The 18,156-nt window shown below is 38.1% G+C and overlaps 2 protein-coding genes across 9 annotated transcripts in view; one reads left to right on the top strand and one right to left on the bottom strand.

The window, feature by feature from the left end:
• Positions 1-18,156, top strand: part of LOC145446927 (MAM and LDL-receptor class A domain-containing protein 2-like) — a 229,516-nt gene that overhangs the window by 7,811 nt on the left and 203,549 nt on the right. For both annotated transcript variants that reach the window (XM_080325301.1, XM_080325300.1), the window contains exons 7-28: positions 1,444-1,584; positions 2,346-2,558; positions 2,964-3,098; positions 3,185-3,290; positions 4,148-4,301; positions 4,364-4,448; positions 5,345-5,655; positions 5,713-5,842; positions 5,946-6,086; positions 6,784-6,880; positions 6,938-7,054; positions 8,164-8,318; positions 8,786-8,928; positions 9,614-9,730; positions 10,387-10,569; positions 10,853-10,997; positions 11,055-11,236; positions 11,453-11,594; positions 12,060-12,234; positions 12,749-12,870; positions 13,172-13,376; positions 17,085-17,194. In XM_080325301.1, coding sequence (XP_080181427.1) covers positions 1,444-1,584; positions 2,346-2,558; positions 2,964-3,098; positions 3,185-3,290; positions 4,148-4,301; positions 4,364-4,448; positions 5,345-5,655; positions 5,713-5,842; positions 5,946-6,086; positions 6,784-6,880; positions 6,938-7,054; positions 8,164-8,318; positions 8,786-8,928; positions 9,614-9,730; positions 10,387-10,569; positions 10,853-10,997; positions 11,055-11,236; positions 11,453-11,594; positions 12,060-12,234; positions 12,749-12,870; positions 13,172-13,376; positions 17,085-17,194 — 3,309 coding nt within the window. The remainder of the gene's footprint in view (positions 1-1,443; positions 1,585-2,345; positions 2,559-2,963; positions 3,099-3,184; positions 3,291-4,147; positions 4,302-4,363; positions 4,449-5,344; positions 5,656-5,712; positions 5,843-5,945; positions 6,087-6,783; positions 6,881-6,937; positions 7,055-8,163; positions 8,319-8,785; positions 8,929-9,613; positions 9,731-10,386; positions 10,570-10,852; positions 10,998-11,054; positions 11,237-11,452; positions 11,595-12,059; positions 12,235-12,748; positions 12,871-13,171; positions 13,377-17,084; positions 17,195-18,156) is intronic.
• Positions 1-18,156, bottom strand: part of LOC145446931 (armadillo repeat-containing protein 8-like) — a 393,366-nt gene that overhangs the window by 232,140 nt on the left and 143,070 nt on the right. The window lies entirely within an intron of this gene.

Raw genomic sequence — 18,156 nt, 5'->3', positions numbered from 1 at the left:
TTTCAACTTCCTGATGAAGTAGGACAAATCAAGGCGGACGTATCGCAGCCCCAACCAAGATGCATCTTGCAAACACGAATGTAGTCACCAACGCACACAATAGTATTGCACACTTGACTTAATCTACTTGTTAAAACTAATTCAGTACATTCCAAACCTGTACTTTTCCACTTCCACGTGAAGTACTTTTGACCAGTCATGAAAATCGCTAGTTCTACTTGTAATTGAGTACAAATTTATGGTATTACTTCTACTGCCACTTAAGTATCAACCCTGACTACTTTTACGTCCTCTGAGTGGACGTACGAATTCCATAACCGCTTCAGTTAGATGTAGGAAACAAATGGTATCTAAAGACCTGGGTAAGTAGCTCTATAAAGTATTTTTACCAGGCAAATCTCAGACTTTTGCATGTCAATTCAATTTGACAACATTTGAACATTTGGCTCCGCCACAACGAATATGGGACAGTAGAGCTATTCAAAAATAACTATTTCTTTTCTCAAATTTTACTGGCTACTTGATAATATTGTTTGGTTACCTAAAAAAACCTGCACACCAATCTTGGCTCAATTCCCACTTATAGTGACATTGCCGTAAGAGAAAAAGTTTTGGATTTATTTAATAAAAATAATTATGAATTTGTTTCAAATTTTACCCCATGAAATGGTTAAATTGCTGGAAAAACGATGGAATTTGATAAATTTAAATTTAAATGTAGGATTTCAAATCAAAGTATTTACGGTAGGGTGGATCTATAATAACTATTGACAGATTTTGCTACGGTAAAAATTTTGTACCTAACAACCTAACAATTTGATGGGGTAGCCAGGGAAATTTCAAAAATTCTTATGTATATTCCAAAACTTTTTTTGGAATTGAGATAAAATTGGTGTGCAGTAGATAACTTGACAATTTTATCAAGTATCCGGTAAAATTTGAATAAAAGTGATATTTGAACAGCCTTTTTGGACATTGTCCATTAGTAAACTATACGGCTACTTGCTGCAGTCAGATACCGGGCTTTACTGCGATTGTGATACAAATCGTCCTCGAAATATGTATTCTACGAATTAATATCCAAAAATGTAACTTGGCTTAAAAACTGGGTGTGGAAGCAGTCTGGAAAAGTCACTTGAGCGACTAGTTGAAGTTGGGTTGGTTAGACAAAATAGCAGGTTAAATAAAAAATCAATAGATGCTGAGAAAAACCAAGACAGGATATATAAAACTAAAATCGATCTATGAATTTTAATATATGTATCTTTAAATCAATATTATCCATCTTGAGTCGATTGAATCTCTGAGTTATCTCCGTACAAAATGAATGATTTCCAAAGAAATTGGAACTTTGATGCTACATAGAATACAGTAATTTGACTAATTTCCGATTTTCCTGCACGAAATTTTGCTATTACTGTTAATATGATTTTGTGATTTCAGGATATTATATGTATACCGAAAGCTCCGTAACCGCCACTGTAGTACCAGGCGCCATAGCCAGACTGCAATTCGGACCGTATCCAGCATCTTTGGTTGGAAACTGCTTTCGATTCTGGTATCATGCATATGGAAGCGCAATGGGTATGAATATAACTGTACAATATTACCAAACTAAATTATAGGTGACGTTAGGTCGAATGTGTCATGCTATTGATTCTGCAATAGTTGGTTTTGCACAACGATTGTGAAATCCCAAATGTCCAGAAAACAATGTACATCAATCTGCATCTAATTTGAAATTATAGTTCATACTAGATAAACCTGTCACTTTTATCTCAAGGAAAACAAAGTCCATTGTATCTGTAGTCTTGCAACTAGTCACCAATTCAAATAATAGTCAGGTGTCATGTAGGTCCAGGGTTGTAACCAAGTCACAAGTCAATTTTTACTTTTATAGTTTTGACTCGACTCATTTTCATTACACCACCAAGTCAAGTTTGAGTCCGAGTCAGGCAGCAACAGGCTGAGTCCGAGTCATAGTGTTGAGACTGGATTTCAAGTGCAAGTTATAGAGTTCACTCTCCATTATTGAGTTCAAGTCCGGTTCAAATCACTTCCGTGAAATACTTGCATTCATAATGTACTAATTTTTCTCACTCTTAACATGTCTATTTAAACAGATAAAATTGCGAAAATTGAGTTCAATTGCGGTTAGGATACAGCAGACTTGAATTACATAATACATAATGTCTCTTGCGCAATGACTCACATTGTCAACACACAAATAGACTCAAGTCGAGTTGAGTCATTTTTCCGTCTAGTTTTGGCAACTGTGAATGTCGAAGCAATAACAATGTTTAAATGCTGACAATAGAAATGATACATTTTCATTCTCATTACAGGCACACTGAATGTGTATCAAGTTGAAAATCAAGCGGAGAAGCTACTCTGGTCAATATCAGACAATTGGGGAGACAATTGGTGGCCGGCTGGTTTGGATGTCACCGTATCCAATACATACTATATTATAGTGGAAGGAGTAGTGGGGTCTAGTTTTACAAGTGACATGGCCATTGATGACGTATCAGTAATCGAGGAAGCATGCCACCCACCAGGTAATACAAATACTTTTGCAATCATATTGCTAGTCTCCTGTGGCAGACCTCTGATTTACAAGATATCGGCTACATTTCTGATCACATTATTACATACTGCTCTTCTGTAATAAGTAAATAACAGTTCACAGATTACAAGTATGGATAATAGAGGTTTGTGTAGTTTGTAGTTCATTCATTTGTTTATGAATAATCATCAATTTCCTAGCTGTCTTTTTGAGACCTAACGTCGGAATAGTTTGTAAGTGCAATTATTTTGCACTTGTTCTGTCCGGTTTGGTTGCAATGGTATCATAAATCTAAGAAATATCATTCATGTTGTTGAATTATGCAGATATACCAATAAAAACACTGCATTAGTTTGTCTCCGATTTTTGTTATGGATTGAATGGTTGTCTGTTACAGCCACTTGTGATTTCGAGGAATATATTTGTGGCTGGTCCAACGACGACGCTGCTGACTTTTATTGGACCCAATCTAATGGAATAGATTCCCAGGGACTCGGACCACCAACAGACCACACGTCTCAACAAAATACAGGTGACCGATTTTCTAATCTAGGAGGGCAAATTCTTGAAATTTAATTTGTGTGCTGACGAGCGACTGTTGCATTCCATCCCCTATAGGATTCTATCTGTATGCCTCACCATCTGGAAAGTTGAAAGGTGACACAGCGAGGATTATTTCCACACTTCTTCCTCCGACCTCCGAAGAAATGTGCTTCAAATTTTGGTGAGTCCTTAATTAAGCCTGTCTTCATTCTTCAGATTGGGATAGGTTTTTAAACCAGCACGTCTCAATTGTAGAACTGGAGTCATGTTTGAATGACGAATTGGCGTACACACGTGTGCTTTTCTATATAAATGCAAAGATTATTATGCATAAGAAATTACATTGCTACTACAAGAACTCTTTCAGACTATTATATTTACTATTAATATTACAATTCCCTTTAAGGTTTTATATGAGTGTCCTATGCAGCAGGTATCAAATTATTATGCTGATAAATAGTATATATATTACATTATTCTTCTATGTTTCATACCTTGTTTTATGTGGAGCGACAACATTTGCACCATTTCCATACCTTTATTCATTTTGTAAATTGTAAATTGTAATAGTTCTTAAGTGCGTAACGTTGCGATGATTGTCTATTTGGGGATCCATTTCGAGGCACTTGTTACATGTCCTCACCTGGTGTCAATATAGAATCAGTTAATTTAACTTACAGAAAGAAAATAATGATATACCCGACAAGATAGCGTAATGGTGAAGCGCCCGGCTTCTTGATTGGTAGGTCGTGGGTTTAATCTCCGGCCGGGTAGACCAAAGACCTGAATTGTGACACTGGTATCCATGACTTCCCAGCTTGGCGCTCAACATTGCCGGGATAGCATGAAGGGATGGTGCAAGACTTAGAAAGCCTTAAAAGGCTATTTCTGCACCTTCCTTGTCCAGCGGCATATGCACATCATGAACTCATGGTATGCGTATACGTATGCACATCAGATTTTACCTTAAAAACCCATTTAAAATTAAAGGGTTACAGCAAAGTCCCCGCATAACCGTATATCATTTATCTGATTCAGGTATTACATGAGCGGAGAAAATATTGGTGCGCTCGTGGTTGCGACAGAAGACAGAGCGTTGACAAGGTCACGCGTTTGGACTCTAACTGGCGATCAAGGAGACTCGTGGAAGCTGGGTCAGTTACCGGTGAATCACACTTCTGGACAATACAGGGTAACAAAACAACATTTCGCACACAACGCTAGCACAGAGCATATTGAGTTTTAATTTTCTAGATTGTTATCGAGACCATACTTGGTATTGGCGATGTTGGCACGATCGCTATTGATGACACTCAACTGACAATGGAATCATGTGATGGTACGTGTTATTTCCACTCTCATATTACTTGTAGACTCATTTTGGGGACTGTATCACCCTTTTGAAGTATTGGCGTGGTCCCATTTTTAATTTGAAGTGTATAGTGATTTTATGCATCAAAAGCACTTTGTGGCGATAGGCTATGTCAAATCCTTATGGTTATTCCATTCCTAGTTCACTTGTACACATTACTGGATTTTCTAGACTAGAACTTAACCGAGCGAGATAGTGTAATGGTGACGAGTCCGGCTTCTCGATCGGTAGTTCATGGGTTCGATCCCCGGCCGGGTCATACCAAAGACTCGGAAATTGGTATCCGCAGCTATCCTGCTAGGCACTCAGCAACCACGGATAGCATGAAGCACCTGTATCGCCCACCCCAAATGACGACACATGTTTTCTAGTTTTTCTACAACTAAATTATTTTTAAAATGCATAACTAGAACTAATCACTTTTTAAAATGCAAAACTAGAGCTAGAACTACTAAAATATCAGTAGTCAGTTGACCTTCAACTAAATATATTATTAGTTTGTACAAGACTGATTCCTAGTCATTAAGGTCAAGGTTGACAGCTATGTTCCTCAAATAGAAGTAGAAGTAATGATGTCAATTTCTATTCAATTACAAGTAGAAGTAGCAATTATGAAGACATTTCACAAGTACTTCAAGTTGAAACGAAATGCTTGATGACAATTACAGTAGTTTCAAATATAGACTTGGTCAAATCGTTGCATACTTTTATCATTAATACGGATGTGGTAGCTTTCGAAATTGCAAGTTGTATTTTTTCTCTAAAATAAATTGACTAATTCTGTTCACGCAAATTTTATCAATGCCTGTCATATCTGTCTTTGCGCTTCCATTTATAATGGTTTACGAATGATTTAATTTTAGGTTTACCGATCCCCGCAATCCTAACTCGTAGCGGACCGTATCTCTTCTACTCATACAACTACCCGACATACTTCATGGCCGCAAACGATCAGTCGGAGGCGTACATATCGCAAGATCCTACTCTGTCGCGTTTCTTTCTCACATCACCCGGTGTCAATGGAGTGGAAGGCACCGTCTCGTTTGAATCAGAAACACGTCCCGGATTCTTCCTTCGGCACAGCAGTTCGAATTTGTACCTGAATAAGTATGAAGACAATACGTTGTATCTGGAGGATGCTACGTATTATCCTAGATCAGATTTGTTTTATGATGTAAGTGTTTAGCTTTTCATCTCTTGGTTGTGCCATAAACTATATGCGTTTATTCAGGGTTACACGGTGTATGAGTCTTACAACTTCCAGAGTTACTATATACGACATTACTCATACCGTTTAATGATATCTCAAGAAGACAACACAGAACTGTTACACCAAGATTCGAGCTTCATTGAATCAACTGGTAAGGAATTCAAATAGGTTTCCGCTGTGTCATTGATTTCAATAATACCGGAATACTTAATGTTTTTAAAATGTTTCCGTTGACAAAACAACCATTTTTTCAGTTCTCGGAGAATTCGATTGTGATTTCGAGTTGAGCCTTTGTGGCTGGTTAAACCTACGAGATGACACGATGGATTGGACGAGACATTTAGGAGCAACCAGTACCGAGTATTCTGGGCCTGAACATGACCACACTGTTGGAAGTAAGTTTCGTTTGCTTCAGTATTTACATGAGGATCGTTTATTCCCTTTTTGGGTTGGGCAATACTAAGTATTGAACTACCTTATACTGTAGACTGATAGATCGAATCTCTTGTTAGTCTGGGTTAGATCGAACCCAAGCGATTTGGTGAGCCAGTCTCAGGGCTCGGCGGCGGTCAAGCATTTGGGATATTCATAACGTTTCTCATAGCATAATCTGGGCAATCGGCCATATGAGAGTCTGGTAGATAAGAAAATGAAGAAAAGCAACAGACTTTGTTGTAAAAATGATATGAAACTGGCATTTAACTGGTTGAATCGTGCAATCCTAAAATTGTTTCTTAAAAGCAGCTAGCTAGTGTCAATGCCTCAATGTTTCATATTGGTGCAATTATACTCTTAGGGAGATTTTGAGGGGTTTTCAGTTCCCTGAATAGATGAAAATTTACATTTTCAGTATTAAGCTTACAGATGGCTTAAAGAATGCCAATTTTATTCATTTCCTTACTAGGTAGGCAGCTTTCAGATTACCAAGAAGAAATTTTTTTGAATGCGAAGGTTTTGATGAATTTGTGCATGGTAATTGCGGGGTTCAGTTCCTTCAAAAAAAGTACCGCTGGCTTACAGGAACCGCTCTTGTGATATCATATAAAGCTTGAGAATGATTAAGTTTACCGTTCAAATCTAACCTTTCTTAAGATGTATGCTACGACAAACAGCCAGGTGTAAATGCGGTGGTGGGATTAATCAATAGTCCCAGTGAGGCTTCGCCACCTGACACCTTCAATTTTGGAATGTAAGTACCACAATTTGTGCTGTTACAGGGCATTGCTCGAAATTATTTTGAATCAAGGTTCACCGAAGGGCACGATGAGAAATGTGCTTACGAGTGTGGACTGCAACCGCTGTGTGCCGCATACACTTATGCACTCAATACCGGGTCTTCTTGGGATAATATGTGTGTAGGAAGGTATGCGTATTTTCTGATTTTCAATGTTTGGGAATACACATCAACTTAATTTATTTCTCTTATAAAGTTACTCAACTGTAATAATTTTACTTATAATGTCTATTCTGTGATTTTGTTACAACTTTATCAATTCAAGAATGTTTTTGGTGCAAAGTAGTTGTTCGCGAAATTGTGGTCAAGCAGTGTTTGACCAATAGACTTCAAAGTCAGCTACTACTGAACTACTGATAAATATCAGTGCTGCCGCTCAAAGTGTGCTGTTATGAAATACAGCTATCCTTTTTTTTTGTGATCTGTGAAACATGAATATGCTGTGATCTTTTGAACGAGAACCACTTTTTCATGAAGTTAGTTAACGTAACCAGCCATTTAGCTATATGCCCTTCATGTCACATTGTAGATTGAGTGTGATGAACAGACAAAAACCATGGTACAACTGGTCTATCGTTCGTAAAAACACAACAACCAAAAGTAACTTCAATGCTGTGAATTCTACTGAGGTAGAAGTGGTGGATTCTATGGAATTTACTGTGTGGAACTTGTAATAACCGTAATGGCCAATCCTCTTGTATGTAAATTGGACCAAATCGGATCATTTTAAAATTCTTGGTGTGCAACCAATAAGGGCTTGAGAACCGCATTACCCTAAAGTACGAATGATGAGTTTTTGCCTTGATTGTTTGTATGGGAAGTTCCAAATTGAGAAAAAGTTGTCTCTAACTGACATTGGGTCTGATACAACCATTGCATTACTTCGGAAATTGTAGACCTTCTTGGAGGTACAGAACTTCAATATACAACTGAATAGTATATTCATATTGAAATGAACCTGGATATTTTCGGCTGACATCACTCACGAGTGTAAGAGGTACCCATGACGAGTGTTAGCTGAAAATATTCAGAATCCATTCGATATGTATATACTATTCAATTGTATTTTGGAAATTGTAATAAAAAACGCCGTCATTTCAAAATAATTTGTGGACGTACTTGTGGACTCATTTCCAGGATAAGTACTAAATTACTAACTATCACCAACCACCACAAACTATGATTTGGCAATCTTTTCTCATCTACTGTCGACTACAACCAGATACTTATATTGCCAGATCCAACACAAGCAAAGTACAGTCTCCGCAGCAAAATTTCTTCAGTGGTTTCAAAGTAGACTGCATCGGCGGGCACTTTATGTACATGGAAAGCTCACCTCCAAACATACCCGGGGACGTCGCATTATTTTCCGGACCGTCGTTGAGAATTGCTTGTAAGTTTGCACAAATGAAGGATTGTTATCAGCAATATAAAGCAGGGGAGATAGTGTAGTGGTTACGATAAGCGCCCAGCACGCAGGGCGAACCGCGTTCGATTCCCGTCGGAGGTTTATCTGGGCTCCTCTTCCCCTGCCGTTGCCGTTCTTACGGCGACAAAAAAGCCCAGAAAAAGACCCGACGAAAGAAAGCACTCACAATGAATGGAAAAGAACTAGTAGAAAGGGCCGCGGCTTCAAACAGATCAACATCGAAAAAGAACTGTGACATCGGGCACTCTAGGTCCGAGGTGGATGTTAGAGTAAAGGATCGCTACTGATGCGTGTCGTTCTACATCCTCCTATCTGTTCATGACATCGCATTGTGTCTTATCGCATTGTACATTGTGTGTGACTTGTTCAGATAAAAATATTACCCAACCATGTTATGTTATGTTATGTTATATAAGTGCCCACCATTTCAGCGCCAATTTGTGTACAATTCTGGTACTTCATGCATGGTGCGGATGTGGGAGAACTTAATCTTTACGTGAAGACAGAAGACACTTTGCGGGATCCTGTTTGGAGCCGACATGGCTCTCAAGGAAGATATTGGCTACCTGCTTGGGTATATATTCAAAAATATTGAATGCTGAATATTTATAAAAGTTGATGAAAGTGGTCTTGATCAAGGCAATCTTTATATTCTTTTGCGAAATGATGGTTAACCAGAAGCATAAGTAGGCCTACATAAATCACATCTTCTCGTTATTCCACTTCTGGTCAGCAAATTGTTTGTGAATGACTGACTATTTCTTGTGGCATATTTTGGTATTCTTATGTTATAGCACTAATCCCTTGCTTTAGATATTCAAATAAAACTTTAAATATGGATGTATTATACCTACTGGTGATGAAATCTATCACACAGTCTACTCTACTACCCCATAAAAATATTTTGATAGAAATAGCTATCTAGAAAATTAGGATTTGACACTAGGTTGGGTAATATAATACGGAGGTTCTCAAAAACATTTCGACGTGATCTAAAAAAATATTCCAAAGTCTTGTGACGGAAGCAATTTGTCAATAATTTCTGGGAAACTACCTTGCAATTAAAAGAATGCCGATGACATTTGGTATTTTCTTGCACAAAATATAGTTATCACAGAAATCATAGGCCACATGGTTTATATTACAATAAGGGAGTCTGGAAATGATTCACACACACATGCATACCACATGCTTTGGGTCGCGAACCACAGTTTAAGTGCATTTACTGATCAGACTTACTTCTGTCTTTTCAATTTCAGATTAATGTTGACACATCGTCAGAATTCAACATAGTATTTGGCGGAATGTTGGGCGGCTATCATCTGTCAGATATTGCCATTGACGATATCTCAAAAACGGAAGGCTTGTGCGGGGAGGTGAAGTTTTGTTTTTACATATTATTTGACCATCACTATTTTATTGTTTATATTTTTAGATGTACCTTTTTTCTGTGTTTGGAGAAATCTTTATAAAATGATGATATTTTGTAGTCTTGCCACAGTTATATTATAGTGGCTTCATTTTTGAAAATTATTAAAGATGATTTTCTTTCACAGTTTTGTTCAAGCTTTCGAAAAATTATCTCATTACCATTTCTTTTTCACAATTTTGGCAATTGTGACTCATTTCACAACAGTTCTGTCCCAGTTATAACGCTGTGACACACTTATATTGCAATCTCATACTTACTCAAGGAAGGCACCTTGTCACGTGCGCGTGAGTCAAAAAATCTGCCTTCGAAAAGTGAAATATTTGTGCTTCATCAAAAAAATGTATTTGTTTATGCCAAAGCAGAGAGGCAAAAGCAAAGTGCGACTTTTTTGTTAATAATCTCCTGTAATGTTATTACTCGTTATTTTCTAAAACTTCAAAATCGTTGTTAGTTTGTGGAATGGAACCAAAAGCGAGTTACAGATGACTGAAATATTTAGCGACATATCCTGCATGACCGAGTTCCGTATTTAAATTTGCCATTTTTTACAGATCCTTGTGGTAAAAATGAATTACTGATCTCTTTCTATCTTATTCATAGAATGCGCAGTTTTGTGACTTTGAAAGGAGCGACTTATGCGGATGGGTGACTGATGACAGCGGTGACTTTCCATGGACATGGAAATCTTCCACCACTGGGTCCCTCTCAACCGGCCCTGAATTTGACCACACTCTTCAAACTGCAGCTGGTCATTATATGTATATCGAAAGTTCTAGCCCAAGGGTAGGTCAAGTGAATTTTTGATGACTTGCAATTGTAATTTTGCCGTTTTCTTAATGACTAGCAGTGAAGCATGTTTTATGAAGTAAACAGTGTCGAATATAGTTTCCTATGCCTAGTCATTATATGAATTCTATTCAACGATACTACTTTATCGCAGTTACTGCTGAAGTAATTTCCAGCATAACTCGTAGTGCTGTGCTATTGTTGACGCTATACAAAGTCAAGACTTTACATGGGCCAAAGACCCTTTTATTGATAAAATTTTTCGAATCTATCTCCAAAGGTCGTAGGAGACACCGCGCGTTTGTATTCTCCGGAATACGCCGGTTCATCGTCAACCACATCAAGATGCCTGCAATTTTACTATCACATGTATGGCTCCACAATTGGAGAGCTGTCTGTTCATATTGTAAACGGCCTTACTATCGGTAAGTGGATCTGTCCTTCCTTGAAACATTCAGTTTACTGAAAATTCATTTTATTAGGAAATGCAATTTGGCAAAGATCTGGCAACCAAGGAAACAAATGGCAATTCACGCAAGCAGAAATTTATTTAGAGGGACCTTATGATCCATATCGAATTTTACTTGAAGGCGTTGTCGGCACCAATTTCTATGGAGATATCGCTATAGATGACATCATTATATTGGACCACGGATGCAATATGGTTAGTATCGAGGGATACATGTAATTAGGCAAAATTACACCTCTTAACAGCCTGAATCAAAACCTTGAATGATTTACATTTACATTGCTAGTTCTCGTAAATTGCTAAATTGTAAGATTCCAATACAGTAAAAAACGATAAATAAATAAATGATAGGACTATGGCATAATGGTAACGGTGAAAGACAATTTCGCTAACTGTTGAGTTTCTGTTAAGATATGTGACTTTGAACATCCGGACCCTTGTGTGTGGTATAATGATGCCGCATTTGATGTATTCGACTGGGCCGATGTTAGAGGAAAAACAATGGATCAGGAGCTAGGACCGTTGGTCGACAGCACTACATCTACGGACAAAGGTAACGCATTTGTTGTTCAATGTCAAAAATTGTTCTCTAGTCTCAGGACATACAATGTTTTGCGTTTGGCATGCTTCTATAGTTAAACTTGGACTCGAATAAAATTCACCCATAAAATTCCCTTGCTTTTAGAGTAAGCGTTAAGTAAAATGATAACTGATCTGATGACCTGGTGGTTACAGCGATAAGTAAGTATGGATTCAACCCGTGCTCTGACCAGACTAAAGATATTCAAGCCATCTTGGTGGCTTAAAACCTTGTCTATGTTGTAATGACGGGTGTGGTCTCCTATTATATTGCCTGGGACGAAATTGCCACCCGTCAAAGCCTTCGAGAGAACGCCAAAGAACTGCTGTAAGTCCAGTGGACTGTGGTGTTCTTACGGACTCTATTCCATGATTCAGAACTGATGACGTGCTGTGTAATAGAAATAGATTCAGGCATGATATCGGTATTGTGTTTCAGGTTACTTTCTCTTCCTTGATCCGGTTGGTCGCACTGAAAATGAATTTGCCTGGTGGGTCAGTGAGACTTTGTCGTCTTCAAGTCCGCAGAAGTGTCTCACTTTCTTCTATTATATGACCGGTGACGATGTGGGGTCGTTGAAAGTCCTAGAGCAAAGTGTTAACACCGGATCCATGTATGTTAACGCGATTTGGAATGCCGTTGATTTTGATATATTCTGTGCAATGGAAGGTGTCTTGGAAATCACTACTCAAATCAATATAAATACAACAATATTCTTCATAATATTTTCATCCATCATCTTTTTCATGTTTTGATGAACAGTGTGGAAAGCCAAATTCGCTTTTAGGACTTGATTGTGAACGTATATATTTATAATAATCTTTCTTGACATCAGTTACAATATACTTTATCAGATAGCAATCGGCAAAAATCTTTCGAGAACATGTATGTATATCAAGCTGCGATGAATACTATTCATCATAATATCAATAGGTATTTTCATCACAACAATATTTTCCAAAGCTCAACTCTTATCCATTACAAATACCCATTTTACCAGCTTTGTACTCATGCAGACAATGATAATAATTGGAGTTATAATTATTCAATGTTATCAGCATTGCATTTTATCCAGTGGGTCAGAGAATAGAACATCGTTGCAATCTCTAACTTTTTCCTGTATTCAGATATTATCATTGGACGTTATCTGGAGACCAAGGAGCATCTTGGTACCAAGCAACCGTGCCTATCGGAGGCTCAAATCATCGGCGTATTGTTATTGAAGGCACTATCGGAGTGGGTGAAAAAGGTAATTTTATTCCCTTTTCATGCTGTTCATTGGTGTAGTTATAAGATACTGTTACTATTGAACCATCCTTTTTCAATTAATTTTATGAAAGACAAAATTTCATCAAGTATGTGTAATATTTATTCATTGCCGTTTTTCTGCAGTTAACTTACTTACTTGTTTACGCACTATGCAGTTGTGACATTTTTGCATGTGTGTTACAAGAATGATGACAATTAATAGATAATTGATTGGATAATCATTCTGTTAATGCTCAATTTACTGAACCCTCAATCTTAAAAACTTCGTTGTTTTTATTCAGGCTCTATTGCTGTTGATGACATTATCTTCACCACCACATCGTGCACCGTAATTCCACAGTCAGCAGCACCAACCGGGCAAGCACCCACAACTCCAGAACCAATACCAACAACGTTACCTCTGACTCAAGGCACGTCCAACTGTACTTTTGAAGATGATAATTGCAACTGGCAAGATGACAGCTCAGCTGAGTTGAAATGGAACAGGTAAATAGTGTTATGTATCCTCATACTGGATCACGGACCATGCCAGGTGAACGGTCGGAAAGTTTTTTTTTTTTTAAATATTCAGCTCAATAACATGTTGTAACTGATGACACACATCGATGTTATTTAACACAGGCTACACCATTTGCAAATATACAGCCGTTTTGGTCACTGACTGCCCACATTACATATACGAAGATGTTGTAAGATATTGTTTAGGACTAACTCGTACATGGGTATCTTTCATTAGAATTTACGACACCTGAAAAGTCTTTAGTGCCTCACACGATATTTTGACTGAATCAAGGTTGAATTTCACCATGGTACCCTTGTCCTAATGTACATCAGCATATATGTCTTCCCTTAGCTAAATTTCAAGCTGTTAAATTGCATTTTCGCCTCGCTTAATTCAGTCTTCATGGCTAGAGGTGTCCTGATTCATTCTTTCACAGAAATATTAGTAATACATCCCAAAAGTACTTTTGAACTGACAAAATTTAGTGTCTCTTGATGGCACAGAACTTCAATATTAAAAATTGAATAGCATATTAATATTAAAATAAAGCAGGACATTGTTTGTCAACAATCACCAGTGTTGGGATGACTCGAGTCACCTTTTTCGTATGACTTGACTTGACTCGAGTCACTTTGCAAAAATGACTTGACTTGACTTGACTCGACGTTTCAGAAATGCGAGTCAATTTCAAGTCATCAAGTAATTGATGTCGACTAGATCGCTATATCTTATATAAGTTCGGATTGTTAGCGATACGCTGGTGTGACCTGTGAGAGCAACCGATCACTCAATCATTGTGAATTTTACCGAGCCTTCATTGTTATACCACAAATAAATTGATCGCGAACGCAGTGATCAGTACTTACAGCTTACGTTGTCGTAAGCTAGTAATTACGTAATACTAGCAATGCATCTCTGCTCTTTAAACCGGTCACACAGTGCCCAGTGCTCACCTTAACCAACTCTCTTGTATGATTTAAATCAAACGAATATCGTCCATACATTTATCATTGAATATCATGGATGAGTAGGTAGGTAGGGTATTGCACCATATCATTTTTCAGCTTTCCGAGGTTTCGTATTTATCCTGTATTTTGGCTGATAATTGTAGACTGGGGCTATATTAGGGTTACCATACTTCCTCTTTTAAGAGGATTTGTCCTCTTTTTTGACTTTTTTGAAAGTGTCCTCAGATGACGCCCAAATGTTCTCTATTTTGAGATTTTGTCCTCCTTTTCGAGAATTTTGGTCAAATTTATGGCCAAATTCGACTGAGATGCCGTAAATCAGCACCATAGTAACGCTCCAGCGGGTATTTTGGGAGCTGAGCCGGAAAGTCGACCTTTTTTTTCTAGTCAACCGACCACGAAGTGGAAAAAAATTTTCCATTTCTTCAGGATTTTCCTCCGGATTTGCAAGTCCGAAAATTCTGAAAAAGTGTCTTCTTTTCAGATTTCCAACCCTAGCAGAGTTATAACCAAGTCACAAGGCTCCGAGTCACAAGTAAATCTCACTTTGTTAGTTTTGACTCGAGTCAAGTCGAGTTATTTTCAATTCACCACCGAGTCAAGTCCGAGTCCAAGTCATCAAGCAGAGGGTTGAGTCCGAGTCATGGTAATATGACTGGAGTCCGAGTTCAAGTCATTATGTCGACTGCTCAGTTTTCCAGTTAAAGTCTTGTTAAACGCACTTTTATAACTCTGTTCGGTGATATCGAATGGTTTGTATTTATAATATACTAATTTTCCTCACTTATAGCAGTTTCTGGTCGCATTTTCAAGTACCAGTATCAATAGACCAAATCCCAATAGTGTGGCTACTTGACCATTCTTCGAAATTATAACAAAATGTAGGTCCTAGCCGTCTGAGTCTCAAATCATATAACTTGGTTCGAGTCATGACAATGACTCGAGTCCAAGTTGAGTCAATACACAGATTGACTCGAGTCAAGTCAAGTCATCAGAAAATCGCGACTCGAGTCGGACTCGAGTCAAGTCATGACTCGAGTCATTACAACCCTGAACCATAGGCTATATAGTTTCGAAGTTTTGCGTCTGGGTGAGCGAAACAGCGCTTTTTTGAGCGTCTAATCAACTCTTTTTCGTTCCTCGATTCAGAATAAATGGGGACTCAATCTGTATTTAAAACAGTTAGCAGATGCTGTGACTTTGAATCAGGGGCGGGCAACATAAGGCCCGCTACTTGATTTTGAGCGGCCCGCAGACAGTTTCCGGTCGTACATGATAATGTGGCCCGCGGCCACAGTCTGCCTCAATCCCCCACTACTTATACTTACGCGTATATGTGTGTTCGTTCACGTGCAAGAGTAAGTCTTAAGTGTAAGTTCGTCAACACGACAAAACTTGCATTACTGGCATTTATGGATGAACTCAACACTAATATATTGTTATCTTGGTAAATTTGAAAAAATGCAAACCCCTCGTCCCTCGCTCATACGCAATGCATTTTACCAGAAGCGCGCAACATACCGTCGGCGAATGGTGTTTTGAGCGGCTTGCAGACAGTTTTCGGTCTTGCATGATAACATGGACCGAAGCCACAGTCTGTCGTAATTTTCCACTACTTGCTCACTATACGTCAAATTATTTTGACTGTAGGTTATTCTTTCTTTTTGTCGGACACAAATGATAGTGACTGATAACTATATTCTTTAGTTCTTTGTTTGCTTTGTGTGCTACATGCAGCCAGAGTTCAAAGAACCTGTTCACAACTTTGAACGACCACATATGTCACATTGACTACAACAGCTATTGAAATACATTACGGTAATCAATTCATTGAACGCGGTTTTGGTATCTATGCTTCAAACTTGAAGTTTATATTAATTACGATTTATCCTTTAGGTGGATAAATACGCGTTTAATGTATTGATTTAGGAATTCGACAAGCACTGCATTTTCCCAAATCCGGCCCGCTGACTGCAGAAGTTGCCCGCTCCTTCGAATCATATCTCGTACTTCAAAATTTCAACTTGACTCGACTAGTGACTTGACTCGAGACTTGACTTGACTTGACTATTGTCACTTTTGAAAATCGAGTGACTTGACTTGACTCGAGTCAAAATGTGTAATGACTCGAGATGACTCGTGACTCGAAGGTAGTGACTTGATCCGAACACTGACAATCACATCACAAAATATGACATCAAATACATGGAATTTTGGATAATCGATCAGAGCAGATAGCTAAAGCTCAATGTACTGATACACAAACTCCTGTTGTTGGCACAAGCTAGGTTTGACATATTTGGATAAAGTAAGCTCCAAGACACATAAATAAAAGTGCGAATGCCCTCTACCGACGGCGTGAAATCTATCATCTCGATAATTGTTCGCACAAATAGAATTATCCATCAAATGTTGGCCAATAACAGAGTGTCAATTGAAAATATTTGGGTTTATTGCAATATGATGAATATATTATTCAATTGGATAAAATTAAGTGTGCATAAATTAGTTATTTACGCAGAAAAATGCAACCTGTCCATCGTGAGATCACGGTGATTTGAATACAGTGATTAACAAGCTTTTGCGTCTTAGTTATGTCACAAGAGGAATGATTCAGCCATGAAGGGAGTAATAAGATAAGCGACTTGGCACAATGTTCTGTATGACAGAGCTTTTAGAATAGATTAATGGATCAACACTCAACCGGTATTTTCATATTTACAGAAACAGTGGCGAAACTCCCACAGGTGGTACAGGGCCAACTGCTGATCACACTTTTGACTCCAGCTTTGGCACCTACTTATTCCTTGAAGCAACCTCACCAAGCGTTCAAGGTAAATATTTATCTTTCAATTCCTATGACGTAGTTCAACATACATGTAGTAATAAGTTGATAACACATGTCCTATCCCAGTCAATAACTTATTCCAACAGAAAATGTTGAATTGTGTTCTGTCAGAGGTTCAAAAACGTTCACTTTCCCAGTTCACAAACAATTAGCACACCTACTGGAAATTTCATGAGAGCTGTGACCGTAAACCAGTGATAATAGTATTTTCATCCACTCAACATACACAATGTAACTCAAGATACGCAATTTAGGCCCTTTGGTGCATCATTCATAGGATCTTTCTCTTTACTTTTTGTAAAGATGCCATATAAAAAGTGATTTAGATAGACCCCCAACCCTTAGAAACATCTACAACCAAAACTTGAACCAACAAATCATGGTATCGTGGGAGTGCTATTAACAAGCTGCGCTAACTCACCCGATAATAATAATAATACCAATAATCGTTGAGTTATATTTTTCATCTGAACAAGTCACACACAATGTACAATGCGATAAGACACAATGCGATGCAATGAACAGATAGGAGGATGTCGAACGACACGCATCAGTAGCGATTCTTTTAATCTAACATCCAGCTCGGCTTAGAGTGCCCGATGTCACAGTTCCTTTTCGATGTTGATCTTTTTGAAGCCGCCGCCATTTCCACTAGTTCTTTCCATTCCTTGTAAGTGCTTTCTTTCGTCGGGTCTTTTTCAGGGCTTTTTTGTCGCCGTAAAATAATGCGCTTCCCTTTATTATTTAATAAGCGAAAATATTCGTTCTATTATTGTATGAATTTTCATAGTCATCATGGTAACATAGCTACGGTCTGACCATGCTTCATCATTTGATTGATACTCAATTTAGCCATTTCCTGAAGAATCAGAAGAACCTCTGTTGAGGTTCTAGTCCTGAATTTTCGCTTGGAAAGTTTTGTACCCTTCTCTGTCAAATAAACGTTGC

Source organism: Botryllus schlosseri, chromosome 9 (genome assembly GCF_051294905.1).
Source record: "Botryllus schlosseri isolate E-star chromosome 9, Bs_hap1, whole genome shotgun sequence".
NCBI classification, from domain to species: domain Eukaryota; kingdom Metazoa; phylum Chordata; class Ascidiacea; order Stolidobranchia; family Styelidae; genus Botryllus; species Botryllus schlosseri.
The sequence above is the reverse complement of the archived record's forward strand: the minus strand, read 5'-3'. Positions and strand labels throughout refer to the sequence as shown.